At 40.2% G+C, this 17,497-nt stretch overlaps 1 protein-coding gene across 5 annotated transcripts in view; it reads right to left on the bottom strand.

The window, feature by feature from the left end:
• STN1 (STN1, CST complex subunit) overlaps positions 1-17,497 on the bottom strand; it is a 50,187-nt gene that overhangs the window by 19,246 nt on the left and 13,444 nt on the right. For 4 of the 5 annotated variants that reach the window (XR_003254193.1, XM_026069852.1, XM_026069854.1 and 1 more), the window contains 6 exons: positions 14,337-14,476; positions 9,612-9,707; positions 4,899-4,970; positions 2,819-2,980; positions 1,476-1,587; positions 373-532 (listed from right to left, as the gene is read on the bottom strand). Coding sequence is in view for 4 of the 5 variants with exons in the window: in XM_026069852.1 (XP_025925637.1) it covers positions 373-532; positions 1,476-1,587; positions 2,819-2,980; positions 4,899-4,970; positions 9,612-9,707; positions 14,337-14,469 (735 nt within the window). In the remaining variant the exon portion in view is untranslated. The remainder of the gene's footprint in view (positions 1-372; positions 533-1,475; positions 1,588-2,818; positions 2,981-4,898; positions 4,971-9,611; positions 9,708-14,336; positions 14,477-17,497) is intronic. The other variant, XM_026069855.1, reaches the window with a different exon arrangement.

The raw sequence follows: 17,497 nt of genomic DNA, 5'->3' as shown, positions 1-17,497 counted from the left end.
TCAAATGAGAAATAATAGTAGAACGCTTCTAATCCCTTCTCCTGGTCAAATTCAGAATCTCAAATCTCTGTCCCAAACAACTCAAGTGCCTTAAAGGGTCCTTCTTTTCTGATACTGCCACAATTTATAGAACTAGACAGTTGGTGCCTGCTGCAGGCTCTGTAAGGTTACTAAGCCCTAATACAAGACTACCCTTAACAACAGAGTTTTCTCATGGTTTTCTTCAGCCCAGTTTTAAATGTCTCAGGTGTTAAGGTTTCCTAAGTCTTGTAAATAATAAGCAACAGTCTCTTTTATCGGGTCATTTATGCTTAAATAAGTACAAGGCAATATTTTCTCCACTAAAAACTTGAAATAGTTGCATTCACTCACCTCCTGACAGCTGGGACTGGGTAGAGGCTGATGGGCCAGCGACACCAGAGTATCAATTGTTTCCAGCTCCTGTTGGTAAAAGGTTTGAATTCTGTTTTGTAGTAAGAAGTCTTTCACTTTCTCACACAGCATATTCGAGAAATCCAGACACCCTGGGCCACTACAAGGATACACAGAACAGGTCAAAAAGCAAGAAATACACTACTAACATTTTTTTAAAACAATTGCCTGATTTTAGCCTGATTTTCAAATGGCAAAAAGCATTTTACTGTCCTTGAAAAATCCTTCTCTAAACCCTTAATTAAAACAGACAATTTTTATACACATTGAACATCCAGCTGTTCCTCTTCAGTCCTTTTGTGTAATATTATTGGGATTTAAGATCCGCAGTCTCTGAAACCACACTGCATGCGTCAACAGGCCTTTCAACCTGCCAACAAGCATCTAGCTACCCTTAAATGGAATACTGAAGCTGGTGCCGGACTTAGTTTATTGAGGTTTTGCCTTCATGATTGGAAGATGACAAGGGCTGCAGAGTCAAGAGCATTTTGATAGAATAGCTCCTTCTCTTTACACCTAAAAGAAAATCAAGCAAGGCCACTCCATCGTCTAATTTGTTGATCACATCCCCAAACCCCAATTTACTGTACTAGATGTAAGAGGTCTGTACATGGTATTTTGCTACCTTCCTGTTACTCACTTTGCTTGTGTGTCGTACTTCTTTTCTCAAATTATGGGCAGGTATCTCATTTGTATGAATCATAACAGAGCACTGGAACAGGTTGCCCAGAGAGGYTGTGGAGCCTCCATCCTTGGAGATATTCAAAAGCCATCTGGATAGTGTCCTGGGCAACATGCTCTAGGTGACCCTGCTTGAGCAGGGGTGGGTGGACTAGACTATTTCCAGAGGTCCCTTCCAATCTCAACCATTCTGTCACTCTGTAAGTAATTTTGGGGAAGAAAAGTAGGCTGCTACTGTATGTTTGTGCTCAGTCTAAATCAGTGGGGCCCTGTTCTACCTTTCCCTACGTTATTACAATAACAAACAAACAATAATAAAATCCTACACTTCGCCCCAAGACCAGTCTGGATAACACATTTACCTCTGCATCCCCTCTGGGCCTTGGAAAGGTTTGTCATAAACTTCTCTATAGAGACAGGGGAGCTCCAGCATTCTTGAAATCTGAACTTCACACACAGGATCATCCACCTTATCTGGAGTGGTGAAAAGAACATACATACTTGGCCAGGGTTGCCAACCCAATCTTTTAAGCAAGCATACCTGAGGCAGCACAGAAGAGTTTCACGTGCCAGTATTAAATTGGCATATTTTGTTCTCTGCTGTTTTTATAAAAACAAAACCCACAAAGGCTACTCCCACATTCACAGCTTACAAGGAGGTAAATGACCGTTGTGATGCATTGCAGACTATGCTTTTCTCTGACAACTTATTTAACTGGAATTTAGGATCTCTATTTTACCTTTCAGCCGTCTTGATACATTAGATGAAGTCAGAAAATGGTAAGGAGCTTTATTTGGAGCARTGTGAAAGCAATTTAGAGGCCATTTGAATTGAATGGCTCTTCTTTGGTGAAACAATGGTATTATTACCAGCCTTTGAATGGGTTATATATTCATAAAACTCCTATTTGGAGAGAAGGGTTGAATTTCCTCTCAGATTTTAGCCAGCGAGGAAAAAGCTACAAACTTTTGATCTGATCTATGCAGGTTTTTTAAATGATGGGCTTCTTCACACCAAAGGAATTATCTCAGTAYTGTCCCTGAAAGATTTAATAGAGGAAAAGCAACTCTTACACAGTAATATAGACATTAAGAAGAAAAGTAGTTATGTAACCAGAAAGTTCCTAGATTATATATAACTGACTGCAGAAAATTGCTGCCCAAACAGCCAGATAGAGTCAGCACCTGCAGAACCGTGTCTGAGTGACTTAAGGTGAGGAACTCTTCTCAGTCATTCTGCAGAGCCAAAGAGTTTAGGACAACTTGGGCTTCATGGTACAACGTATCATAAATTGCTGTCTGCCTATAGAAAGGATTATAGAGGCTGTGACAAACATTAGCTGTTTCTCCAAAGCTAACTAACACTCTGGATGAAATGTGACATAAAAGATCACCAATTCCCCTCCCAGGGATTTTGGCTGTTCTACTTCAACACATAGAAAATTGAAGCGCAAGTCACTCTGCCAGGTACCCAATCCCAGTATCCAGATAACATCCTTGTATTCATTCTAGTTATCTTCCACAAGTTTCCCAGGAAAGCATCATTCACAGGCAGTCTATTCCTACACATTAAATAACAAGTCTCATTAGAAAAATGAGATGCCAGAAAATAAAGTGGCAATTATTCAATACATTACATACAGTTTGGGTCTTCTTACAAATTCAGACAACCAAGTTACATACATCACAGGTCCATAACACTCACAAAAAGATGAGGCCTGAATTTCTCTTTGCTGTCTGTAGGTTCGGATGTGACCTCTGACCCTGACAACATCCCCAATCTCCAGCTTGGTTTTCTGGCTCACCATTTCCTGGAGTTTCTTCATCTGTTCAAGCACATTAAGACTGCTGGGTGTACTTGGACAAGCTGTAAGAAGCAGGGGAAAGGAGATCAGGCATTACAGCCAGAAGATCTGTACCCTTGCATTCGTCCAAAAGCCTAAGGATCACGGTAATCATATTGCTAAAAATGGTTGAAGTCTCAGGCTGCACACATCCTGGGCAGCAAAACTTCCGAGTATCAATTTTAATTTACAGCAGTATATTTACTTAAATAGTTCACCTGGGAAAGGGGGAAAAGAGAGGAGATTCTGATATCATTCTGAAAACATCCTAGATGGGTTGAAAATCGGAACATTTCAACTCAAATAGGAAAAGCTGATGTTGTCAAGCTAACAGGGAGGAGAGGGAAAAAAGCCTAGCTGAAATTTTTGCGTAAAAGAAGAATGAATCATCTGAGGTGGGGCCAAGGTATTCATGTGGTGCAATTTGTGTCTACGCTGATGTGAACACAGCTTGATAAAACTTCACGTTTACGTAGCACACCTTTGCAGGAGAGTAAATTCTTTGTAATTTAAAACCTGATTAGTGATCCAAGCATCTATGAGCATGATTATAAGCTGGAAGAAAATTTGCCTTTACCCTCTGGGACTTGTTTTCTTTAGCAGTTACAAATGAATTAATTTCCATTAATAAAATAGTGTCCATTTGGGCACTACTGATGTGCATGTAACTTAAGAACACAAGCCTGAAAGAAGCCTTCTGGGTTCTCATTCTATATTAAGCAGTATTTCATGCAATTCTTTTTGTGAATTGAAGTTCCTCACAAACAACTGATTTGGTTGGGGGCCCCCATTACTTTTTTGGAAAGCTGTGACACAATATCACCTCTCTGAAAGCGAGAACTATCTTCTAGATTCCAGTTACAGAGAAGTTGTTGTTCTTAGGCTTAATGAGAGAAACTACAAGGTGACCAGGGAGCTCATCTTTTTTCTACACCCAGCATGGTGGGCTTGCTGTCTTATACATAGTTCAGAGAGAAGACTAACCTTAAAAGAACTACTTAGAGCAATATATGTGTTATAAGCTTTGTTAAATGCAAGTAGATTTGTGTGTATAAATGGGCTTGTTCCACAACCAGAGCATTTACCTTTTACATCAAGTTTTCCCCTCCCCATCCTATGYATATGCAATACTAATAGGGGCAGATGACACAAGTAACATTTCTTTCAGTAGGGTTTGATAATCTCCATATTGGGGTTCCCCATATAATAGACGGGTTTTCAGGCAGGTCCAAAGTAGAAATTATACTATACATTGATCTGCGACAAGCGCTGAGGGAAAAGCAAGGAGAAAGACACTAGTGAGATGTTCTGTTATTCAGTGCAAGAAGTGATTCACTTCATATGTGCGACTTTTGCATGTTTAGAACAGTCCAAATCATAAAAGACTGCTGACATTCCCACTGTGTTTAAGCTACTTTAAAGGTCATCACTGACAACATACGCATGAGCAGAAGGGGAATATAAATGCAAACAAAGAACAGAAGAGGCATCCTGAAACCATTGTATCACAAGAGTGAGGAACGAGACCAGGTTGCTGGTTAATGGATTGATTTCAGAAACAGCAGCTGTGGCATGTGGCGAATTTCCAGGGTAGTTCTTCACTAGATGAAGTCACAAAAAGGACCATAAGAAGAGGATTCTTTGAACAATTTCACAGCATGGAATTGAAATACTATGTTATCCAGATAAGGAAATGCATGACAGGTCAAAATGTGGTGTTTTTATTGGCACCACCATTGGCAACAGCACAAAGAAAGTAATACGAGGCTCCCAAAATGTCCCAAGCTGTAGGATGTGATGGTATTTAAAAAAACAAAACCCCCCAATGAATTGTGATTTTAATTTGCTCCTCTGCAAGTTTGTTTGCTTACTAAGTTATTTAAGTAGGACATGAACAAAAAATGTACAGTCAAAAGCAGAATTATGTATTTGATAAATTACCTGATAAAGGTCTTTCTGCTCCCATGGGATTTTTCCAGCAGACACAATTTATAACACCAGTACTATCATCCACTGTAAAAGAATTGCAAGAATAACAGGGATTAAGAAAGCAGGTAATGAAGTTCCAAGAAATAAAAACAGATAGGGATTTAGGGAAATGGTTGCCAAAGACATCTCAATTCATCCAGTTAGAAAGGGAAAGTGGGTGCTCAGCTCCTACTTTCACTTTGGAAATAATTTCCACAATTGTTTCAACTGCTGAAGTAGCTCAGCACCAGAAATCATGATTATGTGCCTTAGATGTCAGTAAAGTAATAGGCATCTCTTAAAAATAAATAAATAAATAAATAAATAAATAAAGCACTGATTTTAATTACGAGGTTTCAGTACATCCATCCCAAGAAAGGAAATATTGGGGACAAAAGGGTTCTAATCTCATTGACAGGGTTACAAGAATTAGTGCTGAAAGCTGTAGACAGACAAATTAAAATAGGAAACCAAGTACAAAACTGAACGGCCAGGGCAATTTACCATTGGAACAATCCATTAACAATTTTCTGTTTCTCAGTGTCTTCAAATCAAGACCAGATACTTTCCTGCAACAAGTTTTAAATCAAGTACAAATATCAGAGGGAGAGCAGGACAGCAGGAGAGAAAATGAGGTCTGCTAACTGGTAAATTTGGCTTTTATTATGCAGGAAATTTGCTTAAGTAACCCAGTGGCCCATTCTGACCTTAAAATCTCTTAACACAGTATGAAACACATCAAGATAAATATTCCTCCCTCACACAGGAACATTACTGTAACAGCGAAAGAACACCGCTAATATTGCGCACAGAGTCTGCTGGCAGTTCCTGTATGAGAGGATGTTGCAGAGAGCAGAAAGGCAGCTCCTCCAGCCAGGAAGGGACAGAGGACAAGATGCTTTTGGTTCTGCCCTAGGTCAGGGATTTCCAACTTAAAGCATATGTACCACTGGTGGCATGCGAGCCACTTCCACCGCTGAAAAAGCTCAACACCGTCTCCTGAGCATAGGAGGTGTCTGGCTTTTCTTGTTTTGCTAGTACCCAAGCAAAATAAGTTTTGGGATTTCTGCCATAGGCACTGTACTGTCAAGGACAAAGCAGAAAGAGACAAAAAAAAGCTAAAGAAAACAAAAAAGCCAGCGAAACCAATTGTTCTACAGATCACAAAAAGTCTGTATATGGGCAGCTTGACCAACAAACACCCTCTAAATAAAATATTTAGCAAAGAAAAAGGCACTAAATGCCTGTCACAACATGGCAAAGATCACATTTCAGGTCCAGCTACCACTCTAAGCATTTTCCTTCTTGAATGTAACCATCTCCAACACTGAGCTTCCACAAAGTGGAACCTGCAGTTTTCCTCTGCTCCTTAAACCAGATCCTAGACTACAAAAGTATCAGTGTTTACCATGAAGGTCCTGACTGGTACCTGCAGTTGTTTCCTCTGGGAACCATAGCATCAAAGAAAAAGGCTTTTGCATTGTCTCATATGTTTTGAAACAATCTCCCTATTTGGGGGATCCGATTTCAAGTCATTGTCTTGCCTTCCTGTTTCCCAGCAGCTAAGCTGCACTAGTCTGGAATAGGCACATTTCTAATAACTAAGATACAGCATTTATAAGATGCAGGCAATTCCAAATTGCATCGCTAAAAGCCCCTTGCTGTCCCCCYTTTGAGATGCTGTGCCTGCAGCTTTAATTCTGCACAGAAGTTGCTGTTTTAAAGCAAGATAATGATCTAGCTAGTAGGATTTCCTCTCCTCAGTAGAGGAAAAAAGCAGCTGTTTTAGCAGGAGGAAGAGCCCCCATACATCATGCCAGGACATTAATGCACGACAGCCATAGCAATAAGTATCAGGGCAGATGACATTTCACTATTATATTACTGCAGCCTCTGGATGTTCCAGCCTGAGAACGCCTCCGTTGCACCAAATGCAACCGATATACTTCACATGAAGGGCTTCGAAACAAAACAAGACTGAAGGATTAGGCCAGGCTCCTCGCTGTCAGTGCAACAGCAGGAAATGGAGTCCTAGAGAGACCGTCCTATTCCTGACCACATACGGAATCTGGTAGCAGAGCTGGCTCTGAAACACGGCTTCCTCACTTCCCAGATAAAAGCTTTGAGCAAAAAGACAAGTAACTAGCGAAGCCCTGATGAATGAAAACTCTTGCAATTGTATTCTAATTAGGCAGGAGAATGTTAATCTATTCTAAGTGCTCTCAAGGGGTCCACAAGCTGCCGAAAACTTCCTGTGCTGCCCCTTCTCAACTCCTTGGCTTTAAACTTTTTTTCCTTGACTTTCACCTTAATTTAAAGCCCTCTCAAAGCTATCCAGTAAATGAGATAATTGGGTTCATTTACTTCTTTATAACAAAAAGGCAATGTTTCCTGTAGGCTCTGTGTGAGTTTACTGAGACCCCCGTGAGATTTTTGTTTGTTTGTTTGTTTTTAAGGCTGTTGTTCAATGTTTCAAAACAGCCTTGGCGCATAAAGAAAACCAGATGAAATATCACTTGGTTTTGTTAATAAGAGAAGAAAGTCAGAAAGGTACATTGGCTAAAAATGAGCTTGCTCAAAGCTAGGCTTTAATTAGATACCCTTCTCTTAACTTATTATAATAGCAGCAAYAAACAAATAATAAAATCAAAACTTCAAAACCTGGATTATCTAAAGTTATTATTTTCTTTTATCCAGGAAAGACAGTCAATTCACTCTGTTCTACAACTACTATTTCTTCACCARTTCTGGCTGTATAGTTTTCCAGTACCAAGAAGACCTAAGATCCTCTTAAAATGAGAGGTGCGTGTTCTGAAGTAGATAGATAGGAACGAGGGGAGGAGATAGGGGCAGTGATACAAAAATATTTCAGTTCTCTGTCTATCAAACAAAAAGTACGGGGGGAATTGCTTTGCAAGTCACTTTTAAGCAGATGGAAGGTGAGCAAATACTGAACAGCGCGTGGCACTAACTGATGCAACGCCTGCTCTGTGACTCACCAGCTGCTGAACTGAGAGAGGCAAGACCCTGCAAGCAGGAAACTGCCTAAGAAGCTACAATTTTACGCCGGTGGAGTCAGGCTGGGGAGGAGCACCCTGGCAGGTAGCCGGAAAGCTCAAACCAGGAACCGCTGCAACAAAGAGGGGAGTTGAATGTGAAAGGACAGCAGGAAGCCAGGCTCGCTGAGAGCTGTACTTAAAGGTTGGCTGATCTAACACTAAGGCCTTAATTCCACCAGTCTGCAGGTCTTTTTGTTTCTGTTCCTCCATTTTCTACCCCAATCAAACGTTTCCAACAAATCTACATCTGAACTAATGCCGACACCAGCGTGGGAAACCCTTACCCAGAGATTTTTTTTTTTTTTTTTTTTTGGCCTCGGTCATTTTGATTTCGTCTTCCTCTCTTCTCATGAAGTGACAAGTACATTTGCATACCAGTGCAATAAAAGAATAATAGCTGTCTTTCAATCTATATTTCAACACTTCATTACATCAACTATATTTCCAACTCTTAACTTAGATGCTTAGTTCACCCATGCTACTATAAATGCCAGAAGATCTCATGCTTTAACATGTTTACTGTCAACTCATTATCGAGCATAATGGCAGGGCTATAAGGAACATCCAGAAATTAGAATTAAAAAAAAAAAAATCCAGAAAATGTCCACTTTAAAAAACTTGTAGGGACCTTTCTGTAGAGCGCAGGGACAACTCAAAGCAGCACCCAATGCAGGGCGTGCTACATGCACTAGTAGTCCTTGCTACACCGCAGCAGTATGATGCAGCTGCAGGTGTTGTGGGAGCTGGACCTGCCTATATGTAGTTGACTGTATCTTCACAACATTTCTGTGCAGCAGGGAATTGCCTCTGCCTCCATTCTGTAAGCGGAGGCAGTGGGTAGGAAGAGGCACTCAGTGACTTACCTTCATCATGCGGAAACCCGTGGCAGAGGAAGATAGGGGACAAGTCCTTCAAATCTTAGATAGGACTTATATGGTTGGTGCCCCCATCTTACTGGGAGTTAGACACACACACACCCTTTGAAACTTGCCACATCACCACTACTCCAGTCTGCTCTTTCTCCGGATAAAGACGACAACTGAACTAAATAATAATCAGATGTTTCCATGTTAATGAACTAGTCTGAATACTGGGAGAAGACACCGTCCTCCCAGCTGCTGTTGGCTAAGACTGGTACTATGGTGGTTGAGTCAGATTTGCTAAGGCACTTATGCATTTAAATATAAACAAATCGTGCTATTAAAACCTGGCTCCAAGATACAACAAAATATACAAGTCAGAAGGGATTTCTACGGTTCAAAGTGGAAAAAGTGACTTCCTATCTGTAGGCACCATTAAATCCATTTATACACAACCAAAAAAAGTTGCATATGTATGAGAGGAAGACAGTGGAGTCCAGTGGCAAAGCAACAACCAAAATTAAGATTTGCTAGGAGACCCCAAATGAATCAGTTATTCAGCTTTAACCATTTGTTTCTCCCCCTTTAAAGTGGAGATAAACAGTAGTTTCCCTAATTTTGACAAGTGATCTCAATTGCAGATGTACATTATGTAATAGGATCGAACAGAGTTGTTTCAAGAACAATCAAATAAGGCAGTCTAAGTTTGAATGGTAACTAAGATTGGAAGGCTGATAAATGCAAGAATAAAGAAAGACTTTTCTTACCTCCATAATTATAAAAGGCATCTCGCTCTTTGGTTTGAACCACTATCCCAACAACATCTACCTGTCTTACCGGACGTCCATTATAAAAGAATATACCTAGACATAGAACATAAGAATTAAGTATAACTACATATTCCTCACAAATATCCTACCCTACCTAGTCACATCTGTCAGTAAAAAGCACACTTCCTTAGATATTCAATATGTCTTAAAGTTAGCTAGTGCCTGCTCACATGAAAAATCCCCTGGACCTGTGAGGACTGGAAACACTCTGAGAAAGGAGAAAAGTATCATTTCTGCTTAGGATACCAAAGGCTTACTTTTGCAGAGTCTCAAATTTTATCATCCCTTTATTTTCTTGCACGTTTTGATCTGCAAAACAGTTCATTTGCTGTAGGTTTTAGTTTTATTTTTTTCCAGTCATCAGGCTTAGGAGTAAATAATTAAATACAATGGAAGCAGCTCAGCTTTCTCACAATGCAGCTGTTCCTCATTAAGGCAGAGCCTCCAAAATGCAAAGTAACATAATTCTGTCGTTCATTACTAAAGGAACAGGAGCCATTGGGGGTGGGGGGGACGATGACACACACTCAGATTGTGGAGTACACTACAGTCACCATGGACAGTATCCTGAACTTCAGTTCCAGAAATAACTTGTTCTAAAAACATCCCTTCGAAGCTATTTTTGTGCATCTATAAAGATGAGTTGGATAAGAATAACAGATACAAAAATATGTCCAAGTAAGAGCAAGGAATCAGAGCCCAGTGGACTTCAACAGTACTGAGGCTGTCACACGCTGTAACCTCTTTCAAGAAACAGAGCGGCAAAAGTCTTTAACCAACACTGATGTAAATATTGGATACTGAAGCCTCACCATTCACTAGCAGGAGGCTAATACAGCAATAAGTTGCAGATATATCCTGGGCTGGCTAATCTTCAGTGAAGGTATTTCTTCAGTTTTGGAATACTACTGCTTTACTGAAATATAATGTCATCTGGGGTGTTCAATAGCTAGCTTCTAAAAACCAGATAACTCAAGGGACTCAGAAGGGAACGTTTGGCTCAATACACCGTGGCAAGTCTTACTCTTATAAAGGGAAAGAGAAGCACTGCAGCAAGGGAGTCAGTAAAACATTCTGCATTAAAAAAAAAGTCAAAACTGAAAGCCAAAAATAACTTGTCCTACATAGCTGGCAGTCTTAAACGGGCCTGGAATTAACTTTCTTCACAACTGACAGACAAAAAAGTAAAGCTTCAAAAATCGCAGGTGATCAGCCAGGCAGCTATTATACAGAAGTTTTGCTGATAAAAGCCCACTGCAATGTTYTGAGGATGCATCTAGTGCTGTCAGCTTGGAGCTGGCTACACAAATTGTGCAGTCACTGGTCAGGTCTCACGTTTAGCAGGTTCGTCCACTCCGCTCTCATTCCATTTCCCAGGAGACAACAAACACTGCTATAGAAACTCTGCATGGAGATGCTTCCGGTGTGTATAAACACTCATTAAACCTTTCAAAATCTCTGTAAAAGAAGGTCTGAGTCACTTTCAGGGTAAATCTGCAGGGCAGAGCCTCCATGCTCTTCACTGGGCAAACAAGCAGCCTAACACCACCACCACCGAGTATGTTATTATGTCCATTTCCCAATTAGTAAACTGAGTTATAGTTCTGGCAAATGATGGAGACCAGAGAAAACTGGTTCTCTCCATCCCCTTAAATTGTACACAACTCCACCCTCACTCTCTGAGAAACCTACCTGAATTCATTTGAAAGATGAAGTTAGGTTTACACGGTCTATTAAAAGTAGTTGAGCTAGACAACTTGGAGGTGGAAATGGGAAGCTTTTCTCCCCCCAGATTATCAGTTCAAATTACCTTCATATTGCTAGCAACAAAAATATACTAAACATTTTAAACCATTCAGTGTCACACATGAGCACATTCAGTCAAGCTCCTAGCAAATCAGTAAATATACATATATTAATAAGCTGTGGCCACAACAGGAAGGCATGGCAGCAATCTAGTGCAAGTTCGGGTCATATCTTCACCAGCGTCACTAAGCACTGAGCTGGTTGCCATTATTTTAATTTTTATTACCTCCTTTTATGCTATCTGGAGCTTCCCTTACTTGTTGATAAGCTGTCACAAAGCAGTGCTGCACGATAACTTTGAGAAAAGCTCACTTCCATGATGTAATTATGTATTACAACCGAGTTTGACACCCACTCTCATTTCAAGGCCTCTAGGAGAACATAACTGCTGTTTTTATCTGGGTGGTTTTCCAGCCTTCTCAACACCATTTATAGCAGGAGAGAAATTGGCCAGGTTACTGCTTTCCTCTGTGTTGTTCTAAGGGATTAGTCATCGCTGCAACAAATCCTAATGCTTAAAAATGGAAAAAAAAGACTTATTAGGTCATTCAGCCCATTTCCTCAGGGCCAGTGCAAGACTGTTCCGTACAGTAAATTCCCGGCAATTTGTAGAGCCAGGATATAAATAATCCCAGTGAAGGGGATCCCACCTTTTTCCTAGGGAGGCTGCTCCATGGTTTAGCAAATCTCATTCTAAGGATGCTTTTCCTGACATTCAGCCTGTATTTCTTTCCACTCCTAGTTACAACTCTTTGTTTTGCACTCATTCATTCTTAATTACTATTACTTAATAATTGATTTACAGCCAAACATATACTTAGCTTCATCTGGCCTTTAGCAGACCTATTAATGGCACTGAACATTGGCCACAAATGCCTACCTTCTTCCTTCCCCAAAATATATATATTTTTTGTGTTTCTGTTGTATTATCATTTGTTGCCAAAGAATAAGATATACTGAAAAATGTATGGTTAGGTATGAACACAGTATCGGGAGAAAGAAACAAAATTTAGGACATTTGTTCTATGAACTTTTGTTTATTCATATAACTTTAGCAAGAATGAACTTTAAAGTTTGGGTTTAAAAATGATATAAAATTGCAAATAAGCTTAGTTGTGCAAAACACCAGATGCACAGGAAGTGGGGAAAGCATGCATGCACCAATTTTAAAGGCTGATATCTTGACATGACAGATACCACTTCCTTAAGATCATCTTAGAAAAAAACCTAATGACAAAACTGAAAAAGTTCCTGAAGCAGAGCACAACTCACTTAAGCAAAAGAACAGGAAAGAAAGCGAGAAGGAAAACTTGAGTAATTTACAGTTGAAAAAGGGAGCAGATTAGCTGTTGTTCATAGCTTTAATTCTTCTCCTGTAGGCTTAAATCTTCTCCTGAATGTGAAGTGTGTGTGTGTGTATACGCTAATGCCCAAGTCCTGAAGTATAATCCTGTTGTGCTGACAATGAACTGTTTTGTGTTTTGTTCAAAAACAAATAAAATGAAGCAGGAATAGTCTTAAAATCAAATGCATTTGCTACACAAACACTACTGCAAGGCTGCAGGCTTTTAAAAAAGGCCTCTAGGTATTGCTCACTCTGGTACAAAGATCAACAGTAGAATGGATCCTCGTACTTGCAATGAATTAAAAATAAAATAAAATAAAGCAAAATAAAAAACAAAAAGAACCCATCATGTTAAATGCCACAGTAGTAAACATACTGATGCACTATACTTTGCACAGTTTATGAGGTCCCTAAGAACATAACAATGGTTGTTAGGAGAGAAAAAAAAAATAGTCCTTAGTTGCTGGAAGAATAGAATTGCACTGTCATGATCCCTGCTGTTAAAGGAAAATAAATATGAATACCAAACCTACAAGGTAGAGCATATAAGTTACATTACTTTATTCAAGGAGCCAAACAGAAGCACCTTGTCCTTGTGGAGAGAGAGAAAAAACAGCAGCAACAAAATCCAGAAAACTAAAACAAATCAGAACCACGCACTTTGCTTAGCATTTGCTGCTTTTCCTGCTCAATTCCAAGTTTCTTAGGATTCCTCTCTGATAATCCGGCACCCTGCCAGGCTCCAGTTTGGAGTGCCTGAATCCTTCTACAGGAGAACTCACACTGCAGTCTGTTTAGACTCTTCCTAGTGAAAACAGCAACGCAAGGCCGGACCCACGCTGCTTTAGACATTGCACACACGTGGGTGAGGCTGGCTGAAGACCGGCAGGAAACAGACTGCGACGCCTACAATTTCCAACAATGGTTAGGAAATAAAAGGTGTGGTATAAGATTCAGCACAGACGCCAGAACTGACAACAAGGTTGTTCAGATAGATGAAGGATTTCATACATCTATCGTAGCTAGAAATTAAGCAGACAAAACCTGTATCTCTTTTTATTATATATTAATATGCACAGGCAAAGAAAAACATATACCCATCAATGCTCTCAATTATCAATATTATGCATTAAAAAGAAGAATGTTGTGGAGACGGTGGAAAACACGGCATGTATGACCAGAAAGGACCAACATTTTAGAAATAATTTTATCAGAACAGCACTACCACACAGAGGAAGCACAACATTTCTTTAACGTAAAACCAGCTGTCTAAATAAAAGAAGAAAAGCCATCGGAACTAATACATTTCATTTTTTACCTATACTTCTTTGAACAAAGGATTCTTCTTTGAACTGTCAAAGACATGACTGCCACTTAGCTTAGGGTCATGGAAAACTACTTTACTGAGGTTCATGAAACACTCCAAAATCCCTGGATAAAAAGCACAATATAAATCAATTATAATTCTGTGTACATCATAACCATTTAAGTTAGCACATTTAAGTACATACCTGGCACTTGTTTGGATTCTCTCATTTCTTTTATATCTTTAATATAGAGTCTTGCAAATGCAGAAAATACAGGATCCAACCCCCAGAGCAGAGAAGGTGTCTCTTCTTCATACTTCTTGGATTCAGACTGCATTCAAAACCTGTGAACACGGGAGAACTTGGAATTATTGTCTACATAGATAACATTCATATATGTTCCAGCTGAATGAAAAAATAGCCTGTGATTTTACACAGTAAAGCTGATGAAGAGACTGTTCCCAAAATCTCATTTTTCTCTGCCACATGAACATATCTAATACATCACCTTTGCATCACCAACATGAAATACTCAAAACACCAACACTGACAATTTACTTGAAGTAATGAGATTCACCAGCAAGAGCTTTTGCCCCACTCCTTTGAATGAAACAGAATTTTAGGGACTTCTCCTCTACGGACCCAGGAACCAAGAACTAAAATACAACACTTCTTTAAGAGAACAGGATTGTGGGATACTAGTTTGTTAGTTTCCACTTCATTTATTTTTTTTTTCTAATGTTTTCTTTCTCCTCCATTAGATATTTTCCTCCTTTTTCACTCTTTGTGCTAGGAGGGAAAAAGGCTTATTTTATTTCTGTGCTAGAGGGGGGAAAAGGCTTATTTTATAGACAACAAATGAAAGCAACCCGCCCTTCTCTGTTTCGGGCATGCAGTTCCCAATAACTTTGTAGTAACTACTTTCCCCTTTTACACGTTCCGTTTTCCCTCCGTATAATGCCTGCTGTCTTATGTCACCACTCACCATAGCTCATTCTCTGCTTATCACAGAGTTGGTTTCAGAAAAAACAGCACTCTATTCAAAAAGATTTGTCCTGCACACCTTGTAGGTATCTTGAGACTGAATATTCCTTTCTATTATCTTCTCTATGGAGAACTAAATGGTTTCTGTAAAGCTTTCCAGGTCACCTTGGATTGGGGGGGGGAGGGAGGCACTAGCAACTTCGAGTTGTAGGCACAGGTGGCAAGCAGACAGATTTTTGAATACTGTAATAGGGCTGAGGGTTGAAGCTACAGTCTCCCGAGAGGGAACAGCTCCCTGCTCTAGGTCMCCACTGATCTCTGTGCTCGGCAGGAGCCACTTTCTCATGCAGAGAACTCATGCCACGAGTATTATGGTAGCATCTTGCTTCTTTGGGAAACAACATCTCCTGGCTTCTGCTCAATTTCTTTTCTCATGCTTAAACTTTAATTTGGGATGGAAAATCATAGTGTAGCACAACATGCTAGAAGTGTTGCTGACTGCTACTCTACTCCGTGTAGAGAACTGCAGGAAACAATTATATTTATTCCCACCATAGATATTCTTTATTTTGTCAGCAGTGATCGCTTGATCTCTCCTAGATTAATCATTGGTTTTGTGAGAAGCTGAAAGCATTTGATTCAGTCCCACCAGTCACTTCACCTTTAAGTAACAAACTCAGTATTTTTGTTTATACTTGTATTCATGTCTCCACCCTACAGGCAGCTTTTCCAAACCTGCCCTTTTTACACATGCAGTGCTCACCCAAAAGCTTCTCACAACCCTCTTCTCACTCAGATCTCCCCACAAAACACACTRCTGCTGCATTACACACACTCCTCAACTGAAGCTTGTAAACTCAGCTGTTAACTGTATGATCATGATAACGTAAGGCTGCATTAGCTGCCACGTAGCAGTTCTTCATCTGCTTGCTGTAGCCTATATCAAATTTACRCTGTAAACTTTCCCAAGCAGGCACATGGTTTGAACTTGTATTTTACCTAGCACRCTTGTGTTCATGATGGGTACTGGTCCCCCCCCGTTTCTGCTTGCAGCGTCTAGTACACAGTTCCCTGCACCACTGTCTCTACACTACAGTGCTTATACAGCTTCTATTAAGACAAAAAAAAAAAGAGAGAGAGAGAGAGAAATACATACATACATATATATATACACACACACACACACATATATATTCCTTTCTGCACCCCTTCCAACTTATTTGGCGTGCTTAATACTAAGTCTGTCATAGCTCAACATCAGGCTTTTCTCTTGGACACAAACCCAAGATGATGGACTGAACTAACAAGCAAAATGATGAGAATTAGACAACAAGCCTAACTTTTTGTGTTTTGCATGAACACCCATTCATTGGAGTAAAAAGCAAGAGCCACCCTTGCACGTGCGTACATCTCTGGGGGAAATTAATGAAGCAGAACCACTGGGGATAAAAAGCCCTACATTTTAGCAGTTTCCTAAACAATTGTGTTTGAAATGCCCAGATGTTAACAGATCAAGAGGACAAGCATTAACCAAAAGTGTCAGCAACTTATAGCAAAAGCAGCAGCTCCCCATATATTTTACTGCAGCTCTGTTCTGAAGGAAGAAGGTCCCAGTATGCATTGTGCTATTTTGAGATTAATGCCCAAATGTGTGGCCCATATTCATGTTATGATGGGTTTTTGCAGCAAAAGCTCTTTCCTTCCATGYCAGAAAGTCTTTTGGGAGCTAAATTTAAATTCTGGAGCTTCACTCTGGCTTACAGGACTCGTTACAGTTCTTTATAGGAGGAATTTACACCCTTCACATGCATCTTCACGTACAGTACTGCTCTACTTGGTTCGAGTCTGCTACAGAAATGCAAAGTTTTATCTACAGATTTGGGCAAGATTACTTGAGAAAAACCATACATAGCAGGCTGGGATAGTGAAACTGTACTGTAGCCATTAGGTCGCTTTCAGCAATGGCTGACAGGCACACGAACAACAATCTGAGAGAAGTTCTCCCATGCGTCTTCAAGGCCTTGGCAGCTGTCCCAACAGCGGCCACCACCCAAAACCAAGCTTATTTTCCTTCTTCCCGCCCAAGTGGCCCACTTGGTAGCCACATTTGAACAGCAACCCATTTAAAACCAAAAGCTTGCGGCCTGCTGGGGAGCAAACCTGCTCAGTGTCTTCCGTACTGCCTGCTGCACGCCCCTCCCTCTCCCCCCGAGTTATCAGTCCATTCTTCTGCTAGTGTGGAACTCCACAGTAATTTTTTTGAATTTGCCCTTAATGCCGGCTTGTGGTGTTAACAGCAGTTGTCTCTTTTTTCTCCTTGTAACAAAGGAAGCTGTTAAGAGAGACAAGCAACCCTTTCCAATGTACCTATTTTTCAGTTA

The sequence above is a fragment of the Apteryx rowi genome, unplaced genomic scaffold (genome assembly GCF_003343035.1).
Source record: "Apteryx rowi isolate R43461 unplaced genomic scaffold, aptRow1 scaffold_3, whole genome shotgun sequence".
Lineage (NCBI taxonomy): Eukaryota > Metazoa > Chordata > Aves > Apterygiformes > Apterygidae > Apteryx > Apteryx rowi.
This window is presented reverse-complemented; position numbering and strand designations above follow the sequence as displayed.